Genomic DNA, 27,943 nt, shown 5'->3' on the forward strand with positions numbered 1-27,943 from the left:
TCAAATTAAGATGGATTTGTTGCAAAGTAGTAAAGTCTGTTGGAGTTCAACTGTTCCATTCAGGTGCAGCTGTCCTGAAGTCATACGAGGGAGCCCTGCAGCCTTCCAGGGCTGGGCTAAATCTTGTTAATGCCATCACAGGCAGCAGTGTGGTCAGTGCTTACTCCGGGAGGCTCACACCCTGTGTGTCTATACCTTGCAGCATTTCCCTGTGCTCCAGCAGAAACACGGGGGTGGGTGATAGAAGTTTTGGAGCTGCATAGACATGTAGGAGTTACTTTGTTTGAAAGATGGGTGACATTGAATCAAACTCCCTGGTGGAAAACCTCAAGTGGCCGTTTGCCATGTCAGAGTTGGGGAAAACTCCAGCTGTCTCTACCAGGCTGACCTGGGGCAAAATGGTATCTCTTAAATCTCAGATGGGGCTGTGTTTCCTCTAGTGTGTTTGTAAGATCCATTAACTTGCATCTCAGATTGCTGAGCAGCTGAATGCCCCCTTCAACACCTTATGTCCTGGCTGGCAATGTGATGTTTGGGAGGTGTCTTCTAGTGACCTCGACTGTGGGGTAGCTCAGCTTCTTCGTGACTCCTCTCTTGGAATGAGCTGAGCATTTAGAAGAGAGTTTGGGTGTGCGTGTGGCTGAGATCCTGCAGATCTGCTGTGACTCACCCGGAGCTGCAGCAGCGTTTACTGGAAGTGCAGAGGAGCCTGTGTGGGAGATGTGTGAGCTGCTCCCAGCTGGTCTGGCAGAGTGATCAGCCCTGAGTGCAGTTTCGCAGCATATTTGCAGGAGCCTGGGGAGAGGAAACCACAGCTCCCTGCCAAGTGCAGGAGAGAAGGGGATTCTGCTTTTGCAAGTAAATCCCAGTGCTGATTCCTCATTCTGCACTTTCTGTGTCCCTGGGTTTTGTGGTTAATTAGAAATCGTCCTGGCTCCTTGCCATGCCTTTTCACTCTCTCATCCAGCCTGTCTCTGGACTGCTGATTACTGACGCTGGTCCAGGCTCTATGATTTGGGGGGAAGTGTTATGGTCAGGCTGGGAAGATGTGTGCTCCAACCCAGATAGTCTGGGTTGTTTGCAGACAGTGTGGGAAGCAGGGGACTGAGGAGATGGCTCGTTCCTGAAACAGGGAAGCCCAGTGGGCTAGAGCCTCAGTAAAGTGCAACCCTGCTGGGAGAGAGAGCCTGAAGCTCCTCAGTTCAAGAAGGGTAGCATAGGATCAGGCCACAGGCCTGGCTGTCTGTCCTGGATTCTCAGCCATGGATTTGTCAGGACTCCATTCCTGAATCTAAGTCTGGTACACAGTCAGCTCCCTCCTTGTATTTGTTTTGGCTTCAGTGTTGTGTGTTGGTGACTCAGTGCTGCAGGTTTTCCCTTGCACTTCCTTTGCTTAAATGATGCTGATAGCAGACCTCTGCCTGTGGCTGCAGTCACTACTGTCTGCAGCTTCTGTCAAAGGATCCCAAAGGCTGTCCATGGCAGACCCTGAGCATGTGGATGAGTGCTTTTGCTGTGCTGGCAGCAGAAATGCCGGCTTTTGTTGAACTTAATCTCTCAGGCTTCCACACAAACTAGTGAGCTGGTCAGTTAGAGACTGGCTGCAGCCCTCAGGAAGCCCTGAAAATCATGAAGCATTACCTATAGGATGCAGGCACACTGTGGGGCTTAGGAAGCAGTGGAGCTAAAGTTCTGAAAACATGCATGTCACCCAGAGGTGGGACCTGTTGGCTGGATTCCCTTGCCTTCCTTTGATGGGTCCTCTCTCCTCCTGAGGCTCTCCCTCTGGAATGGTGCTTGCCACAGGTGGCTCCCAGGGCCTCCTCTCTGGGCAGCCTGTGTGGAGGATCCAGGGAGAGTCCTTGCATGGGCAGAGTGTGGGGTGTTCTGGAAGCTGGGTGAAGGGGGGGGCGGGTTTTCCTGGGAGGTTTTGCAGTTTTGGCTGCTGGGGAAGGTTGGTGTGACTCTTCTCTCCATCTTTCTAGTCTCGTATCGCAAAGCGAGGAAGGAAGCTTGTGGATTACGACAGTGCCAGACACCACTTTGAAGCCCTGCAAACTGCAAAGAAGAAGGATGAAACCAAAATCGCAAAGGTAAAGCAATCAGGAGGATATGCAGCCTTCCTTTCTTTTTGGGAGGTCTTCATTTGCCAACTGAGCAGCTTTTAAGTTCACCTGTACCTCTTCATTGTGTTTTCATAGAATTCATTCATATTGGAAAGGACCTATAAAATCATTGAGGTGTTGTGAACTGGTGAGGTTTTGCTAGGTATTTCCTTCTCATTTGTTTGGTTTTCCTGGAAGGCAGGATGGCGTCTGTTGGGTTGGTTCAGACCCATCATCATCAGTCTGCATGTCTTGGTAGCCAAATGCTTGGGTGTGGGTTTCGTCACGTGCCCAGGACCAGTAACCTCTGGCAGAAAAGCCAGTGTGCCCCTTGGGGAAGCAAAACCTTTCAATGCTCCAGAAAATTGTTACAGACTGTCTGCTTCTTGGGACTCTGTCTCCCCATCCTGGAGCAGCAGTAAGAATATTTGAGTGTTACTTGAGGTTGGTTGTGTTTGTTAAGTCCTCTGATGTCCTAGGAGAGAGACCCTTAGGAGTGTGAATGGCAAGTACATCGATGGAAATGCGCTCTGTGCAGAGTTGATGAATGTATTCTGTTGTCTGTTGGTGGCAATTACTGGATAATAAATATGGCTGAAAGCAGAAAAATAAGAGTTTTCTCTTGTCAGGTTTCTTTCCTGCCTGTGAATAGCTTGATCCAGGGCTTGCCTAATATTCAAATGAAGGATTTTATTTTTAATGAGATTTATTTTAATTAAAAATAAAGTTTTTTTGATGTATCAGAAGAAAGATAATAGTGCTAATTTTGTTCTAGAGTAGGCTCGTGGATTGAATACTGCCCCTAAAATGAGCTGTGGATTCTTCTTGTACCCTAAGTGTATTTGAACCCATGTGCTTCCCTTCACAGGACACTTCTTGACACAGCAGAACAGTCCAGGGCTGGGGAGACACCTTTTATTCTCCTTAATGTGGGCCACGGTAAACTGTGAGTTTTGAGGGTAGAAGCAGTATAGGAAAGAAAGACCCTGGATCTGTATTTTTTGACCAGGCTGACAAGAGTTGTCATCTTTTGCTTAGGGTTATTTCTTAGGTAGCGGGGAATATGAGCAATGTAGGAGATGCTAGTGTTTTTCCTGCATAGAAGAAATTAAGATGCATCTCTACCCCAAGTGAAAGATGTGTGTTTAGTGGCCACAGTACTTTCATTGTTAAGCTGCAAGTCGTCAGTCATCTACACTGCACTGCATGCACTGTGATTAACCTTGACAGACAAAAGGGGAGAGAGAGTGATGGCCCAAGTGTCATTGCATCACTTGTGTGGCAAAGCAAGTCTTGGTTCTGTATGCAAGGCATGAGGCCCAGCTGGTTGTGCCTTCAGTTCAAAGCAGTAATTCATTGTGTTTGGGGTAAGAAAGAGCAGGATTTCCCTGGGGCATGTTATTTTATTGGTGCATGCCAGTGGGATCTTTGCTGCTGTTGAAATGGTTTTTGTAGGAATTGATCTACTCAGGTCGGTACCTGGTGCTCTGCAGCAGAGGTTGGCTGCCTTTTATCACTGCTGCACTCACTGTTGCCCCAAATGCTCAGTTAAGATGATACAACAGGTGTGGAAAAAAGTGCAGTTTGAAGAGTGAAATATTGGGAGTTAGGAGTTGGTGCTCTATTCATGATTTAGCCTGTCTAAATCATGAATAGGGTCACTGAGTACCTGATCAAACTCTTCTTGTTAGCCAAAATGTGCACTGGATCAGATTTTGTCATGTTCTATAATCTAAGCTGTAAGCTCGTGCGCAGGATAATACATGACACGTTGCACTGTCCTGATCCTGCAAAGATGGGAGCAGCAAGTCCCAGGGAGTTATGTATGTCTGTATTGGCCTTCCCAAGTGGGCAGTTTCCACTTCCCAGCCTGTTATCTGGCATCTGCAGTCACACAGCTCTGCAGGGCTGTGGGCAGCAGCCAGGGCTCAGCATGCACTCAGCTGCTGTAGGTAGTTCACCTCTCCCTTTCCGTGCCTGGAGTTTTGCTCCTGTGACCTTTGAAGTGGGATTGTTCCAGTGTAAGTTACTTTGGAATGTGATGACAGACCCCTAGGAAAGAGAAATCATGTTTCTGACACAGGATACAAGTGGGAACTGACTTGATGAAGGTTTCATGGTATAATAACAGAAACAGCAGTGCAAATACTTTTTGGCACTTCGTGGTCTCTTTTATTCTCCTCTAATGTTCTTTTCCCACCCAGGACCCCTGCCACTTACTGCTAAACTTACATCCTGCTATTAAAATAAATCACTGTGGACTTTCAGCTGTTGCATGCAAATAATTATGATGGTTAATTAATCCTGACCTCTGTTTAAGGAGCTCAAACTTCACAGCATTGCCTTGGAGTAGGGTTGTCTGTGTGCTAGGTCACTAACAACTGTATCTGTTGCTCTTACAGCTGTCTGGCTGGTCTGCAGTATCCAGCCCACATGGGAACATTAATTACTGCTAAACTTGGCATGCTTCAAAGGATTCATAACTGATCAGTCCCAGGATGTTTGTTTTTTTCTCTCGCCTTGGTGATACTGGTTTGGGCCAGCCTCTAAATACACTCTCTGTTGTGATTTTAATTTTTTTATCCTGAAAGATATATGTTTGTGTCTCTCTTGTTCTCTGTTTATTTTTTCTTTTTTTTTTTTTCCACTCAAACATGCTCCCTCCCCCAGCCTGTTTCGCTGCTTGAGAAAGCTGCGCCTCAGTGGTGTCAAGGGAAGCTACAAGCTCACCTCGTTGCACAAACTAATCTGCTCCGAAATCAGGTGACTGCTGATCTACCTGGCTCTAACCCTGCATGCGCTATTTTGGGCTCTAGATCGTACCATGCAAGTAATCTCTAGGCAACGTTCACTCTAGTCCTCTCTGATAACTGTGTCCTTGACACTCCTTAGCCACAGTGGATGCTACTGACCAGTGAATGAATCTGTGCCTGCCCAGTTGATTTCTAGTCAGGTGTGTTAACACTGGGCTGTTGTTTTCTCCCCCAAAGTGAAATGTGGATGAAGAAAGGCTGTGGAGTAACCCCGAGGCAGAGGGTGATGTAGTACACAGTTCCTCCAATTACCACTTCCATTTTGCTTAAAGGGAAGCAGTCAATTTTTATTGTTGCTGTTTTGTAAAAAGAAAATACTGAAAAATTGGCCTATGGATTCATGTCATTGACTAAAGCCACAGAAAAATAACATTGAGATTTCTGTGGCTGCTGAGCTAGCTTGCAACGTTCTCCTGTGGTAAAGTCCATGTTTCCCGAATGAGCACTATCCTGGCTGTTGCGGTTTAAAAGAGCCATTTTTAGATACAATTTCAATCTGCACAGAAGAAGAGATGGGCCCAGATGAGGCAGTTTGCACCCTGTGTGACATATTTGAACAGTTCCAGACTGAGGTCAAGGTGATGTCATCTGGCAGAACTTAGGTTATAGCATCATGGGCAACATGAGCAGCTCAGAGGAACTGCAGGGAATAAAATTTCAATCCTTCTTGCATAGAAATTTGACTTTCTGATGAAATCTCAATCAGTGTTTCCGTTGGAACACCTTAAGGGATAAGAAGGAGTTGTTATAAGAAAGTCAGTGAGAAGAAAATGCTTTCAATGAGAAGGGATAATAAATCCTCACCCAGACTGGGAGAGCGCCAGTTACCTGCTCACAAGTTCCTGGTGAGCTCATCTGTTCTCATTGAAATACTCCTGTGTCTTCACATTCTTTGTCCATGGAATGAATTGCAGTTTGGAAACTCCTCTCACCTTACGAAGCTCCTGGGTTTTTCACAGTCACTTTCTGACTCTGGTTCAGGGAAAAGACTCCATTACCACAGCAGTAAAGCTTGGGGGAAGAGCAGCTGTTAGCAGCCCTGCTTAAGATGCAGAGCAAAGGGAGGAAATATGTATTCATTCTTGATTGAAGGGAGAAGGACACATGGCAGGCTGTCAGGGGCTTTTCCTGTGCCTCTGCTGGCCCAGCTGGGAACTACCTGTACAGCTGTGGTTCTTGACTGGTCTGTTTGATTGGTGGTATTTCTGGAGGACTAGAAAACAGGTATGGGAAGTTTCTCAAGTCACAAATAAATATGTAAATCTATCAGCTCTTGGGCATTTTTCCTCTTCTCAGACTTGGCTGTGGTGGCTGCTGTAATAGCAGCACGCGCAGACTGCCCAGAGAAGCAGTAGCTGTGAGTGTCCCCTCGTCCATTGCCTGTGGATCTTGGGCTACCAAGAGTCACTCCATAATTTCACTGTACTGGGTGACTTTGCCCTGCAAGCATGTGCAAGGGACTGTGTAATCTTTCCACCCACTGTGGTGTGGGGGCGGTAATCTCCTAATACATGGCATTAATATTTTCAGTGACCACAGATATTTTCAAAACAGTCCCTTTTATTCTTCAGCTAAATAATGCTATTGCCTACCCTCATTTTCTGTTTCTATTTGTGTAAGTATTTGGGGTTTTTTCTTTGCTTTTTTCTTTATTTTAATTTTACTTTTGGTTGGAAACTAACAAAAAAACCCACAAACCCCTAATAAAGTACATGAGTTGTATTTTGAAGCTGTACGTTTTCCAGCTTGCCTTCACAAACATTAGTAGGTAGGCAAAAAAAGGCTTCGGTTTTTGCATTTGTGTGATTTCAAGACTGAAGGTGTTAATGACAGCCTTAAATCTCATTAACCTCTTGAGAAAACCAGGAGGGCTGATGACGCTGGATTTATTGAGAAGCTTCAGAATGTTAAGCCTAAAAAAAGTCTCCTTTTACCAGCAGCTGTGTTGCTGTCTCTTCTTGCCTGATAATTTTACAACCTCCGTGCAAAAATGGGGTCAGTGAGATCTGGTGTTTCTACTGTAAAGCAAAGTCCCTCCCTCGGGTGCACAAACTTCTGGCTCTTTAGGCCTTTAGTGGATAATAACAAAAACAGCACAGTGGGGATTTTTTTGTGAAGTCTGCTGTGGGAGTTGCTATTGCATACTCTCAGTTAGAAATATCAGTGACCGTGCTTTTTGAAACAAAGAGGAAAATGGCTTAGAACAGCAGATTCTTGCCTTTTGACTGAGCTCTGCTGACTTGTTTAATGCAGACTAAAAAGCAACATCCTTGGTGCTGCAGTGATAACAGAACGATAGCAGAAAGTCAGCAAGCTGAGAAGCAGGTCTGGTTGGGACTGGTGGGGCTTGGGCCTGTAGGGAATCTTCCTGCTCTGTTCCTTATCCCTGCCTCTTGGATATCTAAACTCTTTACTGAGCAGTGCCTAATTACCGCAGTTCAGAGCACAGTCTTTGAAGTGAGAAGGTCACCAGACTGCCTGAAAGCACCAGGCTGGACATAACCAGACATTCAGGAGGGCTGACATGTGTGGCAGTAGCAGAAGCAGTGTGGAACAATTGCCCCCTACCACAACTGAACTGGTTGTGCTTGGCACTCTGAGCTTTGGTTAGGTGGAAGGTCAGGAAAGCATTTGTTGTCCATCTCCTGCTCAAACTTTCCCCCTTTCAGGCAGGGAGAGGAGAGAAAGATTTTCTGAGATTGTATTTCATGGGTGTGGGCATTAAGTCCTTCTGCCTCCATTTCCCTCAGGGTGGCAAGGATGGCAGCTGAAACAGAAAGTGCACAGATGTGGCAGTGGGCTCTGCCCTGGAGCCTGTCTCTGCCTTTCCCCACCTCACTCCCTGAGTTAGCTTTTTCTCTAGAAGGGCTTGTGACCAGGCTGATGTCTGGCTTTGACTCTGGCTGGAAGCAGTCAGGGTTATCAAATGCCAGGATTCTGGCTTCCAAGCAAAATAAATTCCACTGGTGAGAAGATCCCTGGGCTGACTAAGGACTGAAGAATTAATTCAATACTCTGGGGATGAGAGCACTAGCTGAGCCACAGGTCCTGGATGAATCCCTGATTCCTACAAATTCTCTAGAGTGAGCGTTGCCTGTTGCTGATTTTGCCTTTGCCTCGGGATGTCACAATATTCACCCATTGCTTTCTAGGTTCTTTGACCTTACAAACAGGTAAACGAGAGAGGGAAAGAATGTTAATGATGTTCACCACGTCTGAAAAACTAACAGCATTCATTGATGCCTCATCTCCAAGCTTTCCCATCTCCTGGGTTGATTCTGGTTCCGGTATAGTTTGGAAGTTAGAATAAGATAAAGCCAAAGGGTGGACTTACTAGGGTTGTTTTTTTTTTTTTTTTTTTTTTTTTTTTTTTTTTTAACTCCCTTTAAAATGGTTGCATTAGAAACATTCATTCATAAAGGTATTTTGAGGCAGAATGAGTCTTTGTGATCATTGTCTCTCATTCAGCATAAATTGTGTCTCTGTTCAAAAGACTTTTTGTTTGTTTTGTGCAAATCCTCTTGGAATGTTGAGTTTTTCAGTGAGTGTAGCAGCGAAACAGGGGTTTCTGGGTGGAAGCATCATGATCCCCTTCTCCCCTTGCCTGTTCCTCACCAGATCTTCTTAATTTCTGAATACCTCCCGGATGTGTCTTTTTATGGGGGAAACCTTTTCCCTTGTCTTGAGTACAGAGCCTTAGCCTTGCCTCTGGCAGCAGCGAGCAACCCTTGGACAGGTGAAGCTAGCTGGAAAGCAGGAGCTCCTGTGGTTTGCTCTTGAGTCAGGAGAGAAATGGGAGAGTGAAAGGATCCTACCCTGTATAGTGGAGAATGATTCCTGTGAGGAATGGTATTCTGAACTGTAAAATATTTTTAAGCCCTTTCTCCCATCATTCCTGTCGTTGTGTATAACTGTCACTAAGGAGCAGTAAGATGGATTTCTTTAATTAAGCTGACACAAAGAAGATAAAATTTGATTTCACAGAAGGTGTAGGAATCTGACTGCAGGCTGGTAGGGAGATCCAGATTCCATAGCTTTGGGCTCTCTGCAGAGGCCTGTGGTGTTGTAAGATTCCTGCTGTTGTCACTTATACAGGCACTTGTGCTGACCTTCCAGGTTGTTCATGAAGGGATTTTTCCATTCTACATCCCACTGCATGGCAGAATGCTGTGCTGCTATAGATTACAGGATAGAAACGTTTTAATTAGAAAACTTTAAGTCAGGGCACTGAAAAGAGAAAGAGGTCACCTAGGACAGATGTAGAAAAGGACATGTGCTTGTTGTTGGTGTCTGCTGTCAGCAACAAAAACCAGGAGCTCCTTTTTGTCACTGAAACCTGACAGAATTCATCCATCAGTGTTGGAATCTGTCAGTGTCTAGGTCCAGTGAACAGGTCAAATTTAAACTCTGACCTGGGAGGAGATCCCTTTGGGTGTTGGGGCCGACAGCCAGCCAGGGATTGCACTTGTGTGAGACCACTGAAACCAAGAAATGCTGCTGAAGCCCTGCAGTCTGGCCTCCCAGGCACAACTCATGCTTTGCATACCCTTCCTTGCTTCTCCAGTCAGCTTTGTGGGAGAGCTGTATCAGCCAAGGATGCAGACTTCCTCCCCTCCTCATAAGAGATGGAGCTTTGGCATGACCTTACCTCAGCAGAGAGTCCCCATGAGGGAGGATTCTTCTTTAATGGCATTTGGGATGGATTTCAACTCCTAAGATCTATCAAAGGACAGAAGCCCCTATTACCTTCACCTATATCCAAGCTGGAGGCTGAACTGCCTGACCAACTCCATTCAGTTTTTGAAGTCAGGGAAATTTAAAGAACTTGAAACACATTAGTGGTTGTTTGAATTACTTGCTGGGTGTATAAATGGGGAAATCCACTGAGAGAACCTGAGAGGAACACATTCAACCTGGAGGGTCACCTGTGGTACAACCCTGGTTCCTGAGAGATTCATTTGGGATGCTGGTTACCTCATGCCAGAATTTTGCCTGTTCTCCCAAAGAAGCCAAAAGAGTCACAGTTGTTCCAGCCCCGCAGGGTACTTGTCTGTGCTGGAGCTGACAATCTCCCTTCTCTGTTACTAAGGCTGAAGAAGAGTTAGTAAAGGCTCAGAAGGTGTTTGAAGAGATGAATGTTGATCTGCAGGAGGAACTGCCTTCACTATGGAATAGGTGAGTGCTGGAAGTTTTCCCAAGGGCTTGTTGGAAGGAAATGAATACCCAAGCTCTTGGATCACAATTCTTCTTAGCCTGGATTGGGTGTCTGCTCTTTTTTTCTGGATCGTCTCCATCTGTCCTAGGATTCCCCCCAGCCACAGGTTCTCTCTTGTGCTTTACTTCATGATTTTCCTGAAAAACATGATTTTACTACAAAGAGAAACTGTGTTTCTCTGCTTGGTCTGCTTAATCCCTTTGCCCTGCCAACTCTGCTCAACTTTCTTGAAAGACTTGAGAGATCACGGGTTTGCCATACCACTGATTTCTGATGATGAAAAGGGAGATGAAACAAAGACCGAGATTTAGCTTGGGGGATGAACTGTAGGGCAGCAGAAGCTGATTTGTGGGGCTGACACAGTGGAAAACTGGCAAACTCTTCCTAGCAGTGTCCCAGTTTCTTATTTTTAATTGCACTGGTCACGTCCAGGTTGACAGTGCTGGTCTGTAGGGATTGAGAAAGTGGGCAGCAGCAGGGTGGGAAAGCAAAGTGCTGATGTCTGCCTTCGCTCCCTTTTTCACCCAGCCTGAGTGCAGGCCTGGCTGGAGAAGGAGCTGGGAGGGACATAGGCATCTGGGTGGTTTCCTGTGCAGAGCCATGATGCTGCTGGCCTGGGACAGCCTCTCCCACCTGCTGTTGCTCTTGGGCTGGGTGCTGGTAGAGCACTCTCTGTTGGCAGCTGGCAGGCTGGTGACAGGCAGCTGCTGGGATTTTAAGTTGCCACAGGTTTTTCACAGGCTCCTGCTATCCAGCTGATCCTTCTGCTTCCCTGTTGTTCTCTATGCTATCCTTTGCTTTCTTACTCTTTCTGCCCCTGCAGCAAACAGTTGATGCTTTTTTTGATTCCCTGGTGCTAAGGGACTTCTGGATGAATTAATATCTGTCCCCCTGCTAATTCCCCCAGCTCTCTCAGCACTGTCTGCATCACAGCCCTTATCCTTTTTTCTTTCCATCTTCCTAATGCTGGTGCTTTTTTTTTTTTTTTTTTGGGACCTTCTTTTGTAGTTTTGTATTTTTCTTTGTTTTTTGTTTTTTGGGGTTTTTTTTGCTTCCCCACCCTATACCCCCCTCTCCCTTTAGCCAGCATAAATTCAGATCCTGTCCTACTTGGTCTCCTCTTCCCCCTGGACATGTTTGTCCTGTGCCTGGCCTTTGCTCCATTGTTCCATTTCTTTGCCACCCTTTCTTCTCACATGTGCCATACCTGACAGAGTTGAGTTTGCATGGGAATGGTGGGTGGGAGGTAGCAGAAGGGGCAGGATTGAAAAGGTTTGAGAGATCATTGTGTCCATTAAGTTCTTCTGTCTTGTTTTCCATTTGGCAGTCGTGTTGGTTTCTATGTCAACACATTCCAGAGTATAGCCGGCCTAGAAGAGAACTTCCATAAAGAAATGAGCAAGGTAAGGCAACTAGCAGTTTATCCTACTTACTGTCTCTTCACTGTTAATAAAAGAGAAACGAAACCCAAGATCCGGAAAACAAACAAAACCCAAACAAACTAAAACAAAGAAAAAAACAACCAATCAAACACCCCCCCCCCCAAAAAAAAAAAAAAAAAACCAAACCAACCAACAACTAAAAGCTAAAAAACAGCTGGAGAAAATGGCCTTATGTTGGAGCATAATACAAACCCTTAGTTTTTTTCTGAGCCACCTGGGACAAAGGCAGTCTGACATAATAATGTAAAGGGATGGAGCACAGGGAGGAGGCCACAGGCAGCAGTGGGGAGTTCATGTGACTTGACAGCACTTGTTTGCAGATCCACAGAGGAAAGGGAAGCCACTCTCAGACCTATCTCTTGCTGCCTTTTTTAGTTCATCTATATTATGAATCTGTAACCTATAACCTGGTCAGGCTAAGCATGGTGTCTGTTTTCCATCCCCTCTGCTGCCTGGCAGCCAGTTGCTGTGTACCCTCATTGTACCCAGGTGTGGGGTTAAAACCAGTAGGGAGTCTGCAGGTTGGCTGAAGACTGAGACATGCTTCACTTCAGTCCCTCAAAAAGGCTCTCCTGCACAGTACCTCTCTGCTTTGGCTTCTTTCCTGCCCCGTGACCCAAAAGAAGGCATTAAAGTACTCAGCATGGGCCTTATATGGGCTACCAGTGTGCCTTGAGCTAGGAATCACAGCAGAAAGCAGTGTTGGCGAGTCAGATCCTGGTGCTGTGTGGCAGCACCCAGAAAAGACTTCAGGACCAGTCTGTGGGAAAGTCCCCCATTGCCACTGTCATTTACAAATATGTTCTTGTTCTTTCAGTTAAGAGCTAGAGTAATCCTGAATTCCTTAGGTCTGTATGCTGCTTGAAAATGTAAATGTTGCACTAATCCTGAGGCAGGACTGAGAGCCCAGCTGGAAAACCCTTATATTCCCTCTGCTCCCTAATGTCATCCTGGCAACAAAACAGCCACTAAGCAACAGGAAACATTATAGCCCTTCAATTCCCAGCAGTCAGGGGCCCTCTGCCTTGGAGTAACACGTCAATTTTGAGCCCTGCTGACATTTTATGGGGTCTTTCCCAGTTAATAGCCTGCTCTTCTCCACTGAGGGATGAACTAAGTGTTAAGAAAAGGGAGGATTGTTATTATTACTAGTTTGTTGCTGTTAACTTACATTCAACAAAACATGGGAAAGATGCTTGTTAGACAGGAATTCTCCTCTTGTGTGATTTTTCTTGTCAGGACTTTTTCTTTCTGGAGGAGTTTTGTATGAGGGCAGGGCTTTTGCTTTGTTCCATAAGAACCATCTGTTTCTTATTACTGCTACAGCATTCAATTAATTGCTGGTGTTGCCTGCACAATGCCTCCAACCTTGATTTCATGAGTTCCCTCCTCCTGCCAGTGATAAATCCGGTGTCTTGTCTTGTTTATGGATTGGCTCTTTCAGAATAGGAGTGTCTGGAGTCACTATTGCAGCCTTCAGTACCAGGGAGGGTTTAACCCCTAATATTGCATTTCTGCAAAGACATGCAGGTTCTGCCCAAGCCTAGATGGTCCGGGCAGCTGGTGAAGTTAAGGGTTGTTCACTTGCTGAAGTCGCCATATCCCAAGCTTTGGTAAGCAGGCCTGAGAAACAGCTTTTGGCTACAAATCCAGAGTGAAGTTCCAGCTATATGACACAGATCTTGGGAAAACAATCAACCTGCTTCTGCAGTGGTACCTGGCAGCATACTGTTGGGCCCAGGTGATAGGGAAGCAAAGAGGATGTTCTGTGAGGAAGACAGAGCATTCCCAGAGAGGTCACCAGCTCTGTGACAGCTCAAGTGCTGTAGCACTGCATACCCCACAGAGAAGTGGAAACATTTAGGGTTGTCCTCCCTGGGTAGCTGAAGAACTGTGTATGTCCTGCCACAAGCCTGTGTTTGGTCAGTCTGTGCAGACCAGCCCAGGCTCCCTTCTGGCATCCGAGCTCTTCTCTCATTCTTTTTCTGTCTTTTGTTTTTGTATTTTGCAGTTGAACCAAAATCTTCATGATGTCCTGCTGGGTCTAGACAAGCAGTACTCAGGCAATGCCTTCCCTGTTAAAGCACAGCCCAGGTCAGTAACTGTGGATAGTGTCTTTCCCTCAGCAGGGGAGGTGGGACAGGGATATCTCTACCTACCCAGGGGTATTGAAACCTCCAAACTGTCAGTTGCAAGTGATTTGCCCACCTCCCAGTGCCCTCCTGAGACTTCCTAGGGCCACGCCCAGGACTGCACTTGGCGCTAGGTGACTCAATGCAATACCTCTTACCTTTCTAGGGTAGTATCTGGAGGCCTAAACTTTCACTAGGTAACTGATATTTAGGCAACGGACTCTCAGCTCTGCTTTTAAAATTTAATTCCAGCTACTGAGATGCCCTTCCTTCTGGGTCCAGCTGCCCAGCAGCTGTGCTGCTCTTTCCCTCAAAAGCTCCCACCATGTACCTGCAGCTTGTCAGCTTGAGTGCCAAGAGCCCATTTCCCCAGCCCCTTCTTTGGCCCTCCAGACTTGGAATCACCATTTTGCCAAAGCCTTATGCCCATCCTGTGTATCCAGCTGAAGTGTGTTTCTCCTTCCTGTTTGTTGTGGAAGTAGTTGCAGCATCACTAATAGGAGGCCTCCTGAACTCAGAGCACTTTCAGTCTGTGTGTGTGCAAGGAGTGTCCTCTGGCCTTCAGTTTTCTTTCCTCAGCTAGGGCCTGTCCTGTATGTTTAAGTGCAAGTCTGCACATTCCCTAGCACTGAGAAGGGAGGGAGAGGTTGGGCTCTGGATTAGGCTGACTGGCTCCCATCCAAGTGCATGAGTGATGAAATAGTGTTGGGCTCTGTCTTCCAGCTGCTGCTAATCCCATGTGCTGGGTGAGCAGGAGCACAGCTCAGGTCCTCAGCTGGTGTGTTGATGGAGGGAGGTGTAAAGTCAGCATGAAGTAAGGGCAAGCTGTGGTCTGAGTACATTGGTTTAGAAGGGGTAGGTCAGCTCTTGAGACCTCTGTTCTCCCTGGTCTCCTCCCAGTTTAACCTATTGCAGTCATGCGTAGATGGCTTGCATGTCTTCTCCCAGAAATTCTTCCAGCGTGGTGTTTGCCAGCTCTAAAGAAAGAGGAAGTTTGGGTTGAATTTGGCCCCTGAATCCTGGATTGCTGACAGCAGATTTCAGTGACGCTAGTTGGAATGCTACTTGTGAAAATAATGTCTTCTTCCCAAGTTAGCATGTGGTGTCTGTTGATCATCGCAACCCAACCAGACTGAAACCTTCTGAGGAGGCTGTGTTGCCTATCCTCTTGTTGCCATGGGCTGTGTTGTCTCTGTTAGCAGCATCCTCCAGGGTCCTTGGAGGAGGATGAGGTAACAGGACAGATGAAGGCTGTAGCTATTGCTTTGCCCAGCTCCTTTTTCCTCCTTTCTCTATTCCTCGAGGAACTGACTGTAGGCAGTAGTGACAACCTGGCCCAGAGATGTTCATTTCTGTTGTGGCAGAAAATTTCTGGCCTTTAAGAGCTTTCAGTGAACAAATTATCTGTTTTTACAATTTCTGTCTCATCTCTATACAATTTCTGTCCCCCCCCCCCCCAAACTGCTGGCTTCCCCTGGGGCTGTAACAGGTGTCTCAGCTGCAGTTCTGTGCCCTTTGGCTGGCTGAGAGACCACTTGGCCCTAGAACCCAAAGCTGAGTGCATGCACAGTGTGGGCAGCAGTCTGAGTGCTGCTGCTTCATCCCCCACTCACTGCATCTCAGCTGAGATGCCAGACCTGTCCCAGAGCAACTCTTTTCCTCCTGAGCACAGTGGAGCAGGGTGTTGTAGGAGGATATAGCAAAGGTTTGCCAGGGTGGTTTTGCAGTGACCAGGAACTGCTGTGAGGCACTTGTGTGTCTGCTGCACATCTGGCCTCTCATTGTGGCACAGGGCTGGGATGAGAGTGTGCAGGAGGAAACAGCCCTCACTCATCTGATGGATTATTGTGCTCTGCAGTAGGAGCAGATGCTTCCCTAACCCTTTGTACTGGGAAGGGGATTGGAGATTGATACAATGGCAGGAAATGAATGAGGAGGTGTGAGAATTATCCGTGCACATCATTATGGCATTCATGGGAGGCCCCAGAGAAATCCTACTGTGGCTGATGTATCTGGTGCTGGCAGTGTAGCACAGTAGCACAGCTGGTGTATTTCTGGGATCCTCAGATGTATGTTTGGGATTTGCTTCTGAAAGAGTTTGAACGTTCAGGGCTCAGATGCCTCGAAGACCAAGTAGACCTGTGGGTTTATCCTAGTATGATTGGGCAAACTGGAAAAAGACATGGTAGGAAAGCTGCTGATTGGGTTCCATGTATAAGGCTGCACAGACTGCATAAGAAAAGAGGAATGGGGAGCTTCTTTCTTTTGCAGCAATATTCACAGGGGAGAGTGAGGAGCTGTGAAAGGACATTTACAGTACTCTGATGTTCTATACAGTTCCCTTTTTCTTCTTCTCCATTTGCACCCTGGCCCCATATTCCAAAGTGCAGGGAAAGTTCTAGTTTGCTTGTATATACATATATTTCTTTGACAGGCATAAAGAACCTTCTTCTACTTTCTCCAAACCTTGCCATAGCTTTCTAGTGATGAAGGGAAATATGTGTGTGTGTATTCGTGTGTGTGTGTGTGTGTGTGTGAGTGAGTGAGAGAGAGAGAGGAGATCCTGTCATCTTGATTACAGCAAGTTTTGTGGCACCAACTAAATGGGTGCTCGGAAGCTTAACTTTTCCTCCCTGGTTTGACTGTGCCATCCTGTAACTGAAATGATTTGCGTGCCATCCTCAACAGAAAGAAAACTAAACTGTTCGCCAGGCTGAGGAAAAAGATGAGCAGGTACCGGTATGGAGAGCAGCATTTCGATACATGTTTGATTTAGTTCCTAAGATTGGAGAGGCTGTTGCTGGACTCTAACAGCCTGGCACGTGTTAACCCTGTGGTGGGAGAGGGGTCCTTTGCATGATATGATGTGTTTGCGGCCTGCTGGGTCCTGCTGAGATCTCTCTGTGTCTGGATAATCCCATTAACTGCTTGTGTGCCTGGTTTGTATCCTTGCTTCTTTTCCTATCTAAGAAGGCAGTGTGAAAACTCAGGCATTGTCTGTCCAGTTGTTTTTGTGTGATGGAAAATGCAGTTCTGGGTTTTCCATGGGAAATATAATCAGTTTTGGTGTTTAACAGCTTCTTGTTTTACCTAGTGGGTTTGTCCTTTTGAACAGGTCTGAAATGCTGCATTCTCATCCCCTGCCTGGCCAGGGAGGACCAGTAGGCAGGTCTTTCACACTCAGAAGTCCTATCATATCTACCTGTTGCAACTGGGAGGATGAGGAGGTGGGAGAAGGATACTTCCAGTTTTCCTCCTTACTTGCTCTGTTCTTGAGGATCCTCACTGTCTTGCTCTGTCCATTTAAAATTTTGTGCAGGGCTAGAGAAAAAGGAAGCCTCTTGTCTTGTATGAAGACTAATGTCATCTTGCCTTCAAAACAGTGATGGCATTGATTAACTGGATTGCTACAACGCCTGGAGTTACCGTAGGTCAAGGACTCTGACAAGAGCATGTTCTGGAGAAAGTGGGAACTGCTGCATAATGGCATGGAAAATTTCTCTTGTTTTTGTTTTTCTTACTTTTTGTGTTGGTACTCCCTCCATGGGATCCTTACAGGAAGAAAAAAAAATTATAATCATCAAGATGGTGTCCTGCCAGCAATCAAAGAAAGTGCTAGTGGATTGGGATCCTTGTTTTTCCTGATCTGGTTTCCCACTGACTAGGGCAAGTCATGCAGCCCTTCTCTTTGTGTCTGCTATGCCTACTTTGTAAAGTGGCAGGTTGGAGAGTGAAGAGTGGAAGAGAAGAAGCTGACGGGCAAACTTAGATATTTGTATCTTCAAATGCAAGTAGTAAAGCAATATAATGTGTTGTTACTGTTCTGAGGTTTTCTACTGTAGGAAAAGGAGGATTCACTGGAATACTCCTCTGGCTGTCTGTCTCTGGTCTTGGTTGGATTGGTGTTGTATCTGTACCAGGCGGGAGGTCTCATATTTCCAGTCACTGAGAGTGGATGGATTATACAGCAGAAGGAGAACGAATAAATCTCCTCTTATGAGCTCTACTCACAATGGGCTTCTGCTCTGCCTTGGTAAAGTCCAAGTGCCCCAGCAGTTAAGGTGCCTGACCTGGGCTCTGCTGGGGGTTTCTGGTGTCGGAGCAGCTGCTGGGGTCACAGAGAAATGTGCAGTCCCTAGTGCAGAGAGGGAGGATCTGGAACTAGGTCAGTTTTTGATCTGCAGCAAGAATGTATATTTGTGCCACCATACGTTTGGGTATGTAGGTTCTTTTTTCTTTCTTTTGCCCACCCACTCCTTTTAAATTTTTTCATTTCTAGATAATGCTCCAGCATGCTCTAGTGGTAAAAAATTAATTACCTTTGGCTAAAAGGCCTGGTATGAGCCTTAACTGAGATGCGGACCTTTTTTTTTTTCTTAACTTGAGAACTTGGCAGGACTGATCTGTTTTTAACATATTGGAAAGAAGGTTTTATCCTCTGATGTGGGATTGTTACAAGTGCAAGGGAAGCTCTTCTGCAGATGTTACTCTGCCCTTCCAGAACAAATGAGGCAGCACCATGGAGTGTCTGGGATCTCAGCAGCATTAAAAGAGGTTGGGGGATTTTTACTTTCCCTTCAACTGCATTAGACCCAGCTCTCTTTCCAGCTCTCTGTTTGCAGAAGAAAGTTGACACCCCTTTCCTTTCCTTGCCTGATATTCCTGGAATCGGCATCACTTCCCATGTGCTTGTGGGAAGGAAAAAGAGCGATGTCCTTGTTGTTTTGGCTTGCTTTTACTGTGGTGCTCACGTTTGGTCAGTAGGTAGAGTCCCCACAGTCTTGCTTTTTCCGGTGTTTCCTGGAGCAATTATTTAGCTGGAGACAAGACTTTGCTCAGTGTGGGCAGTGTGTGCTCCCTGGGGGCATGTGAAGGACAGAGGATCCTGGTGACCATCTCACTTGACTCTGGTTGCACTGGCTAAATTCAGCAAAGTTGCAAAGCAACAAGTGCAGGAATGAAGGTGCCACTCAGGGGGCTGAAAAAGGTTTGGCCAAAATTAGCACTGGCATTTTCCTAGGGGGACTGGCCAACACTTCAAACAAGCTGTAAATAGTAGTGACTTAATGAGGGCTTTAGTGTGGGGCCCTCACAGCCCAGTTCTTCCCCTCATCCTGCAGGGGCTGACTCACATGGGAGTCTTTTACCAATATATCTCCAAATTAAGTCACTGCCAGGCACTGGAAATAAGTCACTACAAAACTGATCCATGGGCTTTAGAAAATAAGCCTGAACTCCATTCTCACTGGGAGACCTGGCCTTTCCAAGTCCCTAGAAGGAAAAGTCTAGCCTTGTTTTGGTAGGCCAGCTGATTGCCAGTAGTCCCAGTATTCCCAGTGTAGTCTGGGCATTTGGGAAGTCCTGGCACTGTAGATGTAAGATCACTGTGTCTCCCATCTTCTCCAAACTGCTTGCAACTCCAAGGGGAGGTAACACGTACATTTTCCCCCCCAACCATAGCATTAGAGGATGTTTTTTGATGTTTCCTGGTGACTCCTGTTTAGGTCAGGACTTCACCTTTACCCTCCAACCATTACTACTTCTAATATGTAGCACAACTTGGTAAACTTTGCAGAATTCTTTACAGAACCCATGTATTGAAGTGATTTCTGGGAACTTCTGTTCAGTCAGACTGAAGAGCTGCAAGGGTTGGCATACATGTTCTTTAGTCTCTCCTCTTCCCTTTTCCTTCTTCATGTCCCTCTTTCTCCCTTGGTGTGTGTGTGTCCCTGGTTGAGAGCTGCTGGCAGAGAATGTCACTGGGTTTGTTGCATCATGTTGGTGTGCTGTTGGCATCAGTGTCATCAGAAATATCCAACCTGCATGTGGACCTGAGAAAAAGTGCTTTGTGGGGAATTGTGTGTGTGGGGTATGGATATGGGGGAAGAAAGTTGGGGGAATGGGTGAGGGTGAAGTGAATGAAGTGGGAATGGGATGGGGAGCTTGAAAGCTGGAATGCTGAGCAGGGTAAGATGCTTGCTTGTAAGAGGAGGTTTGTTGAAATGCCTTGCTATCCCTTCTTCTTCTTGCTATCCCCCACTTGCAAACAAGTGTTTAGGAATGAGGCCATCATGCATGTTGGCAAGTGACCACCACAACTCAGGCATCCAAGTGTGAGTGGATGTACATGTTTGAGGCTCTGGGCTCTCTTGGGACAGAGCAAAGTAATAAATTACTTGATCTCTCTGCAGAATCAGATCTGCCTTGCTTTAGTGCTGGCTCCATGCCAGAATTTAGTGTCTCAAGTTGTAGGAAAGGATCTGTTTCTTTCAGCTTCTCTCAAGGCCTTGAATTTCACGGGAACTGTGACTTTATAAGTGGAGTCAAATATCACTCACTGTAGCTGAGGTTACACAGCCCTTTTGCAATATGCTGTGATATTATATTTTCATCTGTGTATGGTTTTTGCCAAACTGTAACCACTTCTGCTAAAATATCCCTCAGCCGTGAATTTTCCCAGTTGAAATTCTCTGGTAACCTACTTTTTACTAAATCTCTCATGATTCTGTATTTTGAAGCAGAGACTTGACACCTAGCCAGGGCACGCCTGTAGGGAAAGGCATGTGCCTCTTGCCATTCTTTTGAAAAATCTGTCCAAGCTGTGAACCAACAAATGCCATTGGCAAATACTTCTTGCATCTTAATTCCCTGAAGAATCCCTCTTGACTGTGTGTCAGAAACAGTCTTGGAATAAAGACCAGCTAGGGAGACCTTTCATTATAGAGAAATCTCTGTTAGTAGCCAGAACCTCACTGTTCCTTTGCTTTCTGGAATGATCTGTGAAACCTCTGGCTGCTTTGCCTCTCTGCTAGCTTAGTCAATTCACACCACATCAAGGAATAAGATATTCTGTGATTACAGTCTTAGTTCAGGTGTTATGAATCTGTTAGTCATAACCCATGCAGATGTCCATATACCACCACACAGAAGAATTCTAGTCTGTGGAATTTAAAACTAAATGACCAGCACTGAACTCCTTTCCCCATCTACTTCCCCAGTATTAAAGACTATAACTTAAGGTCAGGCACTTATATTAAAATCTAGCAAAGTTAAGGATGCCTGGTTGTTTTGTTTTTGTTTTTCTGTGTTTGAGGCAAGTGTATCAATTCTGTAGGCATTTAGTGAGTAGCCTGCTGCAAAGTATTGCTGCTGCAGTGTGTTGGACTGCGAGTGACTCAGCAAAGATGCTTCTCAGAAGCTCCAAATGTCTTTATTGTGTATCTGGGCAGTGAAGCAAAGAGATAATGGAGGCCACTGATCTGTGCTGGTTAGCACAACTCCTCCTAGGCCTGGCTCAGACTTCTCTCTCTTTTTCTTCCCCTCTCTCTCCCCCTCTCTCCCTCTTTCTCTCTCCACTTCCTTCAGTGACAGCACCCCAGCGAAAGCAAATAAAAGCCCCTCGCCTCCACCAGATGGATCTCCCATCACCAGCCCTGAGACCAAGACTGTCAACCATGAGCTGGAGTCATCCACTTTGGAAGCACCTGGGGCAAGCATCCCAAAGTCACCGTCTCAGGTAGTGTTCCCATGACATTGACCGTGTCTCAGCTGATGGCACAAGTTCTGTGAGTCAAAGACATCCATCAGTTGCTTTTTTAGACCTCATCCTGCTACTGAGCACACAGAATATAGCATGATGGTTGTTCTCTTCCACTGATTCCTGAGAAAGTTCCTAAGAATGCAAGTTGCTTATTTGCCATCTTTATAAGAACTGAATGTCTTTGAATGGCTTCACAGGGGGAAGGCCAGTAAGACATTTTGCTCTCTGATAGGATGGCCAAGAAGATCCAGGGAGGATGGAGTTGTAGCTAGGCGAGGAAGTTTGTTCTTTACGTTTGAATTAACCTGTGGGATTCAGTGGTCCAGTTTGTTCTCAAGAACTTCTTGAGAAGGGTTAAAATAAAAAAGCTTAATATTATAAGGCGAACATCTGTACTTTGGATGATGTTTCACTTTACTATCAAGATACAGTATTATGCTAAAAAGAAAAGGGATTATATTTTAATGCTATGAAGAAATTAGGTGGGTTCCAGGAAGAAGGTAGTCCTCTGTATGGAGTCTGATACCTTTCATTTGGCCTTCATTAGGCCTTTCCTTACACAGGAAATATCCAGCAGCATGTTCAAAGCAATAGATATAGCTACTCAGCATATCATATGTATTTTACTTTGGGAAGATAAAACATTTACTGCATCTTCTTGTTCTTCTGTTGCTGAGTGGGGGAAAAGCTTAGCAGGGAAAAGTAGTAGCTAGGCCAAATTTCCGTTGGGTTCCAATCTTTGTATCTCTGTAAATGGGACACTAGGAGTAGTCTTCCAGGAAGAATTCAAGCTAAGAAGGGTTCTGGCCAAACTGGTAAGAAAACCCACTGCCTCTGAAAAGAAAGAGGGGCAACCCAGAACTTCCTTGTTGTTCCCATGCATAGCAGTGCGATTCTAAATCCAAGCCTGTGGGGTAGTTTATCTCCTGTTTCTGGATAGCCTCTCACAATATTTTTCTCTTCACTGCATATTTGATTTTTAGGATTATTTAGGGACAGGAAGCAGACGTGTGGCAAAATTTCTTTTCCAGCCCTGTGAGATGTGTGGATGCCTGGCAGTGCCTTTTCAGGATTTCTCCAGGGTCTCTGAACACCAGCTGTGCAGAGCTTAACCGTGGCTTCACCACCAACCTGGTTAGGACCTCTGGAGTAGGCTGTGTGTATGAGGGAGAGAAGATAGGATATCCAGAATTGCCCTTCTGTTGCAGGGGTGTTTTTTTGGTTTTTCCTCCCAGAGATTTCCAGAACTTGACTAAAATTTGGAACAAGAAATCATAGATTTATTAAGCTGTTCACAACAGACTTCACTCACCCAGCCTGTGGACTCATCTTGCTGAGTTTGGTTTCTTCCCTTTCCTTTAAATAGCTCACATAACCCTTGTTTTTGCCAGCCTGCAAGTGCTTCCTCCTTCACTTGCTGCCTGCCTGCCCACAGGAATGGGGCTGGAGGCACCCCTTGATGAGGCGGCAGGATATTCCAGCACAGTCCGGGCTTGGATGGGCCACTGGCAGGGGTGAAATGACATTCGCAGCGAATGCTGCCACCGCCTGGCAGCTCCTTCGCAGTCTATGTTTAATTCATACCCCCAGGCGCCACTACAGTGAAGAGCAGGAGCTCTACTGCGTATTCGCAGTAGCTGCTGAGAGATGGAGCTGGCTCCAGAGGCAGGGAAGACAAAGGCAAGAGTTTCACACTCAGAGCCGAGCCTGGTGTCTGTACAGATAAAATGTAGAAACCAAGTGTGTGTCAGCTTGCCAGGCAGCTGGGAACACAAGTGTCTGCTCTCTCAACAGTGCCCGACTTTAACACTGAAATCTTCACAGGTGTCATTACTTTTGACCTGTGGGTAAGTGATTTGTTCAGCGGTCCTCCAAGGGAGGCTGAGGCGCCTCACCCTCTTTGAGAGGATGGAGCATAAAGCAACAAGCAAGAAGAATTCTCTGGTCTCTTTGTGTCTGGAATACCAGTGCAGAGTGTAAGCAAAGGCTGTGGAGAGAAAGACAAGACCAGGAGTGATCAAATAAATGCTAACTAAATTTTGAACTGTTCCCTATACAACCCAAAACAACCCCGAACTCTTTTACTGTCATTTAACTTTTAAAAACAGATTATTTCTGTCTTTTGGAAGAAGTGAATACTCGGAGCTCTCCACAGAATAATTTGATGATGGCACAAGACGTCAGGGGAACTGTGAAACTTAAAGGGTCAGACTTCTGCTCTCAGTTACACCACTGAAACTCTGTAATGAGACTTTTGAAATCAGTGCAACTGTGCTGAATTTGGGCAGATAAAGCTCTGTGAGATCCAAGTCAGCAGAAGAATTTTAGAGGATTTGTTTTATTCTGGGCAGCGAAATTGTTAGTGCATGATGAATTTATGGGTATAACCCAACAGCATTATGCAATCATCTCGTCTTTGAAATGTGGCTTTAGACTGCTGTTGGAAGTAATGCTGGATAGTGTGGAAGTGGCGATTTCCAAGACACTATTCCATTGGAATGAAGGAGACTGACTATCCATATTACAGGAACAAATAGTAGAAGAGTTGTGATATTTTTAGCTTGAGAGTTAGTAATGGGAGCCTTCCATTTCTGTGGAGGGTGGTTCTGTTCTGAGAACAGCATTTCCCTGAAATTTCTGGTCCTATCTTGCAGTTGGCAGGCAGGGGGTTTTCAGGAAGGGGGTTCTTCTCAGGGAATATAGATGCTCCACCTTCTGCAAACAGAAAAAGGTTGGAAATGAACACGCTTGCATTATTTCCCCTAGCTAGCTATTCAGGGGAAAAATAAAAGTGTGTTTTCATACAAAATCACTCTCTCTAAGGTAGGTTAATCCAGTGAAGAACTGGGCATGTCCTTAGAAATCTGAATAAAGGTTTTGTAGAACTCAGTTATGTGCTGGAGGAGTGTGAACACAGGCCTAGGAGTAGTGGATTTCTGTATCTCAGTTCTGGGCTTGACACTGATACACTGGGTGCACACTGTCAGGTCTCTGAGTCTTGCTGCCTTGGATGCAGTAAGAAGATCAAGTAGCTGGAACACTTAATTGTAAATGGAAAGTATTGTCATTGCTGAGCATTGCTGTGGTGCTGGGAACTTGTATGGCTGATTTATTCCAACACAGCAGCAGCTCTTCAAAGTCTGATTTGATCTAGAAATGATCATTAAACCTTGTGCACAGCAAAATATGAAAAGTATGTGGATGGGTTGATCTAGGGAGGGTCTACCACAACTTCCATGGGGTTGCGGATACAGTATCAGGCTGAATCTTTAGCATGATGAGGAGGATTAGAATGGGTTAGAGTTAGAGAGTGAGGTGGTTTTATGTATTCACTGGGATCTCCATTTGGAAAACGTGACTTCATTACTGTCAGTGCGCACTGGTGAAACTGAGAGCAGAGTTGGGCTCACAGCAGTCATGGCTTCTCAGGAATTGTTCTTGCCTAAAGCTGAGATGCCATCAAGAGCTCCTGCAGATCTTTCCTACAGCACACTGAAAACCAGTGCACCAGGGAGCCAATACTGGGCAGGTCAGTCTGTCCTCATGGCCACCTGCCCACTGTAGGACAAATGGAGTATGTTATCCCATTCCCTTAGGTACGGTAAGTACGGCAAAGGGAGGCAGTGCTGGCCTCTTCTGTTGGATCATGTTCTCAGTAATTGATCTGCTCCCTTCCCAGTGGTTCTTTTGAAGGTTGCACATGCTTTAATTACGTATGCATGTCCTGTCAATGCATATTAATTGTGTTACGCTTCTCCTCTGCAGAGGGAAACTTGCCAACGGCTGAAGTGTAACTAATGATGCCAAACCTTCTCTGGAGGCGTGTGGTTATTTATTTTGTTTTGTTTCAGTTCAGCCCTTCACCCCTTCCCCTCTCTCTTCAGATGGAGTTGATTGGACCCTGCTCTGTGCCAGTGGTTGTGACTTCCCTCACCTTCAGTTTTTGTGACTAACCTGGTTCCTGTCTTTGGTTTTTTTGGGTGTCGCCGTCTGTGCTGTGGCCATGTGCTCACTTGCATGCAGTTGAGGAAAGGGCCTCCGGTGCCTCCGCCTCCAAAAGTCACCCCCTCCAAGGAGATCAAGCAGGAGAACATCATCAGTCTGTTTGATGACAATTTTGTCCCCGAGATAAGTGTGACAACCCCTTCGCAGGTTAGCTGCTGTGCCCTGCCTAATTTTTCTCTGCCTCTGAACTCTTCCTTCAGACCTTTCTTCTCTTTGGAGGTGTCAAGCCGTGAAACCTGGTCAGGTGAAGGAGGAAAGCAAGCTCAGCATTGGACCTCAGAAGGCAAAGGATTACTTAGGAGCTGACTTCGAGGGGAGAGTACCTAAAAGGCAGTAACATGTTGCCCTTTGAGAACTTTCATTCATAGAAGAAACAGGAGAAATGTACCTGGTCAAGATACCAGAAAGTAATCCCTGCATTTGTTCAGCAGCAGTTCATGTGGATGATTACTCTCTTCATATCCTGTGTTGTGGTTTGCTCTCTCCAAACCCACTGATCCTGAGTGTGGATGAAACATGTTATTTTCTGCCCATGTACATCCTGAAATGCTGACCTTGGCATCTCTGCCAGTTCTGGGAGAAGACACTTTTGTTCTCTCTGTGCCTTCACCCATGAGCTTTGTGGTTTAAAGCCCATGTCTGCACAGGAAAGGCCAAAAGGAATTACCAAAGTTCTCTTTGCAAAGAGCAGCTGATGCAGTTTAGATGGGCAGGACTGTGCCTGCAGTTAAGACTGCTGACACAGTCTGTCAGTATTGCCAAGTGTCACCTTCCGAAACTCTGAAAAAAGAAAAACATTTTCCAATTATAGATTTTCTTCTTCACTTTCCCTTTGATTTATGTCACTGCCAGAGAGGCTGTCCAAGTGGGAAGTTCTCTGTTGGATCTAGGAGAATGGCAGTCCTTATGTATATAGGAGCCTGACCAGATTTCTGGCTGTATCATGACATACCTGCATCTACTTTATTTAAATATATATACACACATATATATACATGTGGATATATATTTTCCCTAAATATATATCCCTAAAGCACAAATCATATCTCTATCAGTGCTCATCTGTGACTCATTCCTTAATTTCTCCTTCTATCACGCTGCTCCATTGCCTCTGGTTTGCCACCTTCCACCCAGCTGCTGAGGAGCAGAGACGCAGTGGGGAGGGAAAGAAGTCTATGTTAGATTTGGCATTGCAATAGATAAAACTTGCAGAGTGGAGAGATGGTTTGACATCAGTGTTGGACGGTGGGGACTGCAGGCAGCTGAGCAACTCTTTATCATTTTCTGTGCTTCCTTCTCCTGTATTGTAATGGACAGCTCTGTCTGGCCCATGATCTGTATTATGTATTTCCATGTGAGTGCCAGCCCTTAGACATACTGTTCTGCACCTGATCAGTGCTCTGAGCCAGGAGGGGATCTGCTGCGACTTTTGACCAGATGGGAGTTCTGAGGGAGGACTCTGGTTTCCAGAACAATTTTCTCTGCAGGGCCCAACAGCCCCTGGCATTCGGTGTGTTGCCCAGGGCTGTTCCTGTTAGACGTCTCAGTTCCAGTGAGGTGTCTTGTGGGAGATTGGGTAAAGGCAAGGGGTGTTAGCCCTTGCATTCAAATCTTGAATGACAGGTAAGACTATTCCGTGGCTACAGCCTTTGATGTCTCACTGCCAAACAAAGCTAAAGATCGGGGTTGTAACCTCTCTGATGGGTGGCCTGGATGTGCTGGAAGAGCGTACTAGAATTGCTAGAATGCCAGCTGATTTTTACGTGCTGGTCAGGGCTCATTACTGTGAGATGAGAGAGTTTGGTTCCTTGTCCTCCTCCTTGTGGATCTCAAAAAGACATTTCATAAGGCAGAGAAAAGTCTGTAAGAAATTGGGGTAAGAGGGAATTAGAAGAGGTGAAAATGATGATGATGATGGTAGTATTCAGAAGACTTACCTTAAATGGTGTCTCTTGCTACTTTCCAGAAGCTTTTCCATTGTGGGATTTTGAAATAACTGTGGAGACCAACCTGCCAAATTTTGCTATTGAAGAGGTGGCAGAATCAGTAGGGCCAGTGAGCTGGGAGATAGGAAACGGGCAAATCTTCCTGACCTCCTGGAGACAGCAGCTTCCTCTGAAGCTGAGTAGAAAGCAGTATCTTCTTCTGGTTAGATTAAATCTAAACCACCAAAGTGATAGTCCAGCTTTAAGCTCTAATAACTTGTGTCCTTTGTAGTGACTTCTTGTTAATGGTAATCAGCAAATGTAGGATCACTGTCTTTAGGTAGAGCATTAATTGCTCAAAGGGAGTTATTCTGCTGACTTGGAAGAAAGTAGCAAAGCATCTCAAATTTATGCTTTTTTAGAAGACTTGTATGTGTAAGTTTATGGGATGCCCAGAAATGAAAACAATTGAAAACAATATTTTTGAATTAGGGAGGGATTCAAATCCCTTATCTGGGGTGAGCTGCTGTATTTTGTGTTTCTGACTCAGAAGGCAGGAGGAAATGAGAAGCTTTAGGAGTTAGCTCTGAGGTGTCTCAGATTCCCCTTCCAGCAGTTTGAGTGGTTTTCTGCCTGGATTTATGTTCCTGAGATAGGTTATATGGATGGCAGCTCTTTTAGCTGTAGCTGAGGAAGTCAGTCTTGGTCTGTCAGTATAAAGGCAGCTGGATGAGCTGTGGGGAATAGATACACATAGAAGAGCAGC

The 27,943-nt window shown here is 45.7% G+C and overlaps 1 protein-coding gene across 11 annotated transcripts in view; it reads left to right on the forward strand.

Annotated features, from left to right (window-relative positions):
* BIN1 (bridging integrator 1) overlaps positions 1 to 27,943 on the forward strand; it is a 94,279-nt gene that overhangs the window by 49,753 nt on the left and 16,583 nt on the right. For 3 of the 11 annotated variants that reach the window (XM_066190206.1, XM_066190207.1, XM_066190209.1), the window contains exons 6-12: positions 1,986 to 2,093; positions 10,008 to 10,093; positions 11,461 to 11,536; positions 13,587 to 13,669; positions 16,396 to 16,440; positions 21,073 to 21,223; positions 25,271 to 25,399. In XM_066190206.1, coding sequence (XP_066046303.1) covers positions 1,986 to 2,093; positions 10,008 to 10,093; positions 11,461 to 11,536; positions 13,587 to 13,669; positions 16,396 to 16,440; positions 21,073 to 21,223; positions 25,271 to 25,399 — 678 coding nt within the window. Of the gene's footprint in view, positions 1 to 1,985; positions 2,094 to 4,775; positions 4,869 to 10,007; positions 10,094 to 11,460; positions 11,537 to 13,586; positions 13,670 to 16,395; positions 16,441 to 21,072; positions 21,224 to 25,270; positions 25,400 to 27,943 lie in introns of all 11 variants that reach the window. The other 8 variants (XM_066190211.1, XM_066190213.1, XM_066190208.1 and 5 more) reach the window with 5 other exon arrangements.

Source organism: Chamaea fasciata, unplaced genomic scaffold, assembly GCF_029207755.1.
Source record: "Chamaea fasciata isolate MVZ Bird 193981 ecotype frontalis unplaced genomic scaffold, bChaFas1.0.hap1 SCAF_8, whole genome shotgun sequence".
Lineage (NCBI taxonomy): Eukaryota > Metazoa > Chordata > Aves > Passeriformes > Sylviidae > Chamaea > Chamaea fasciata.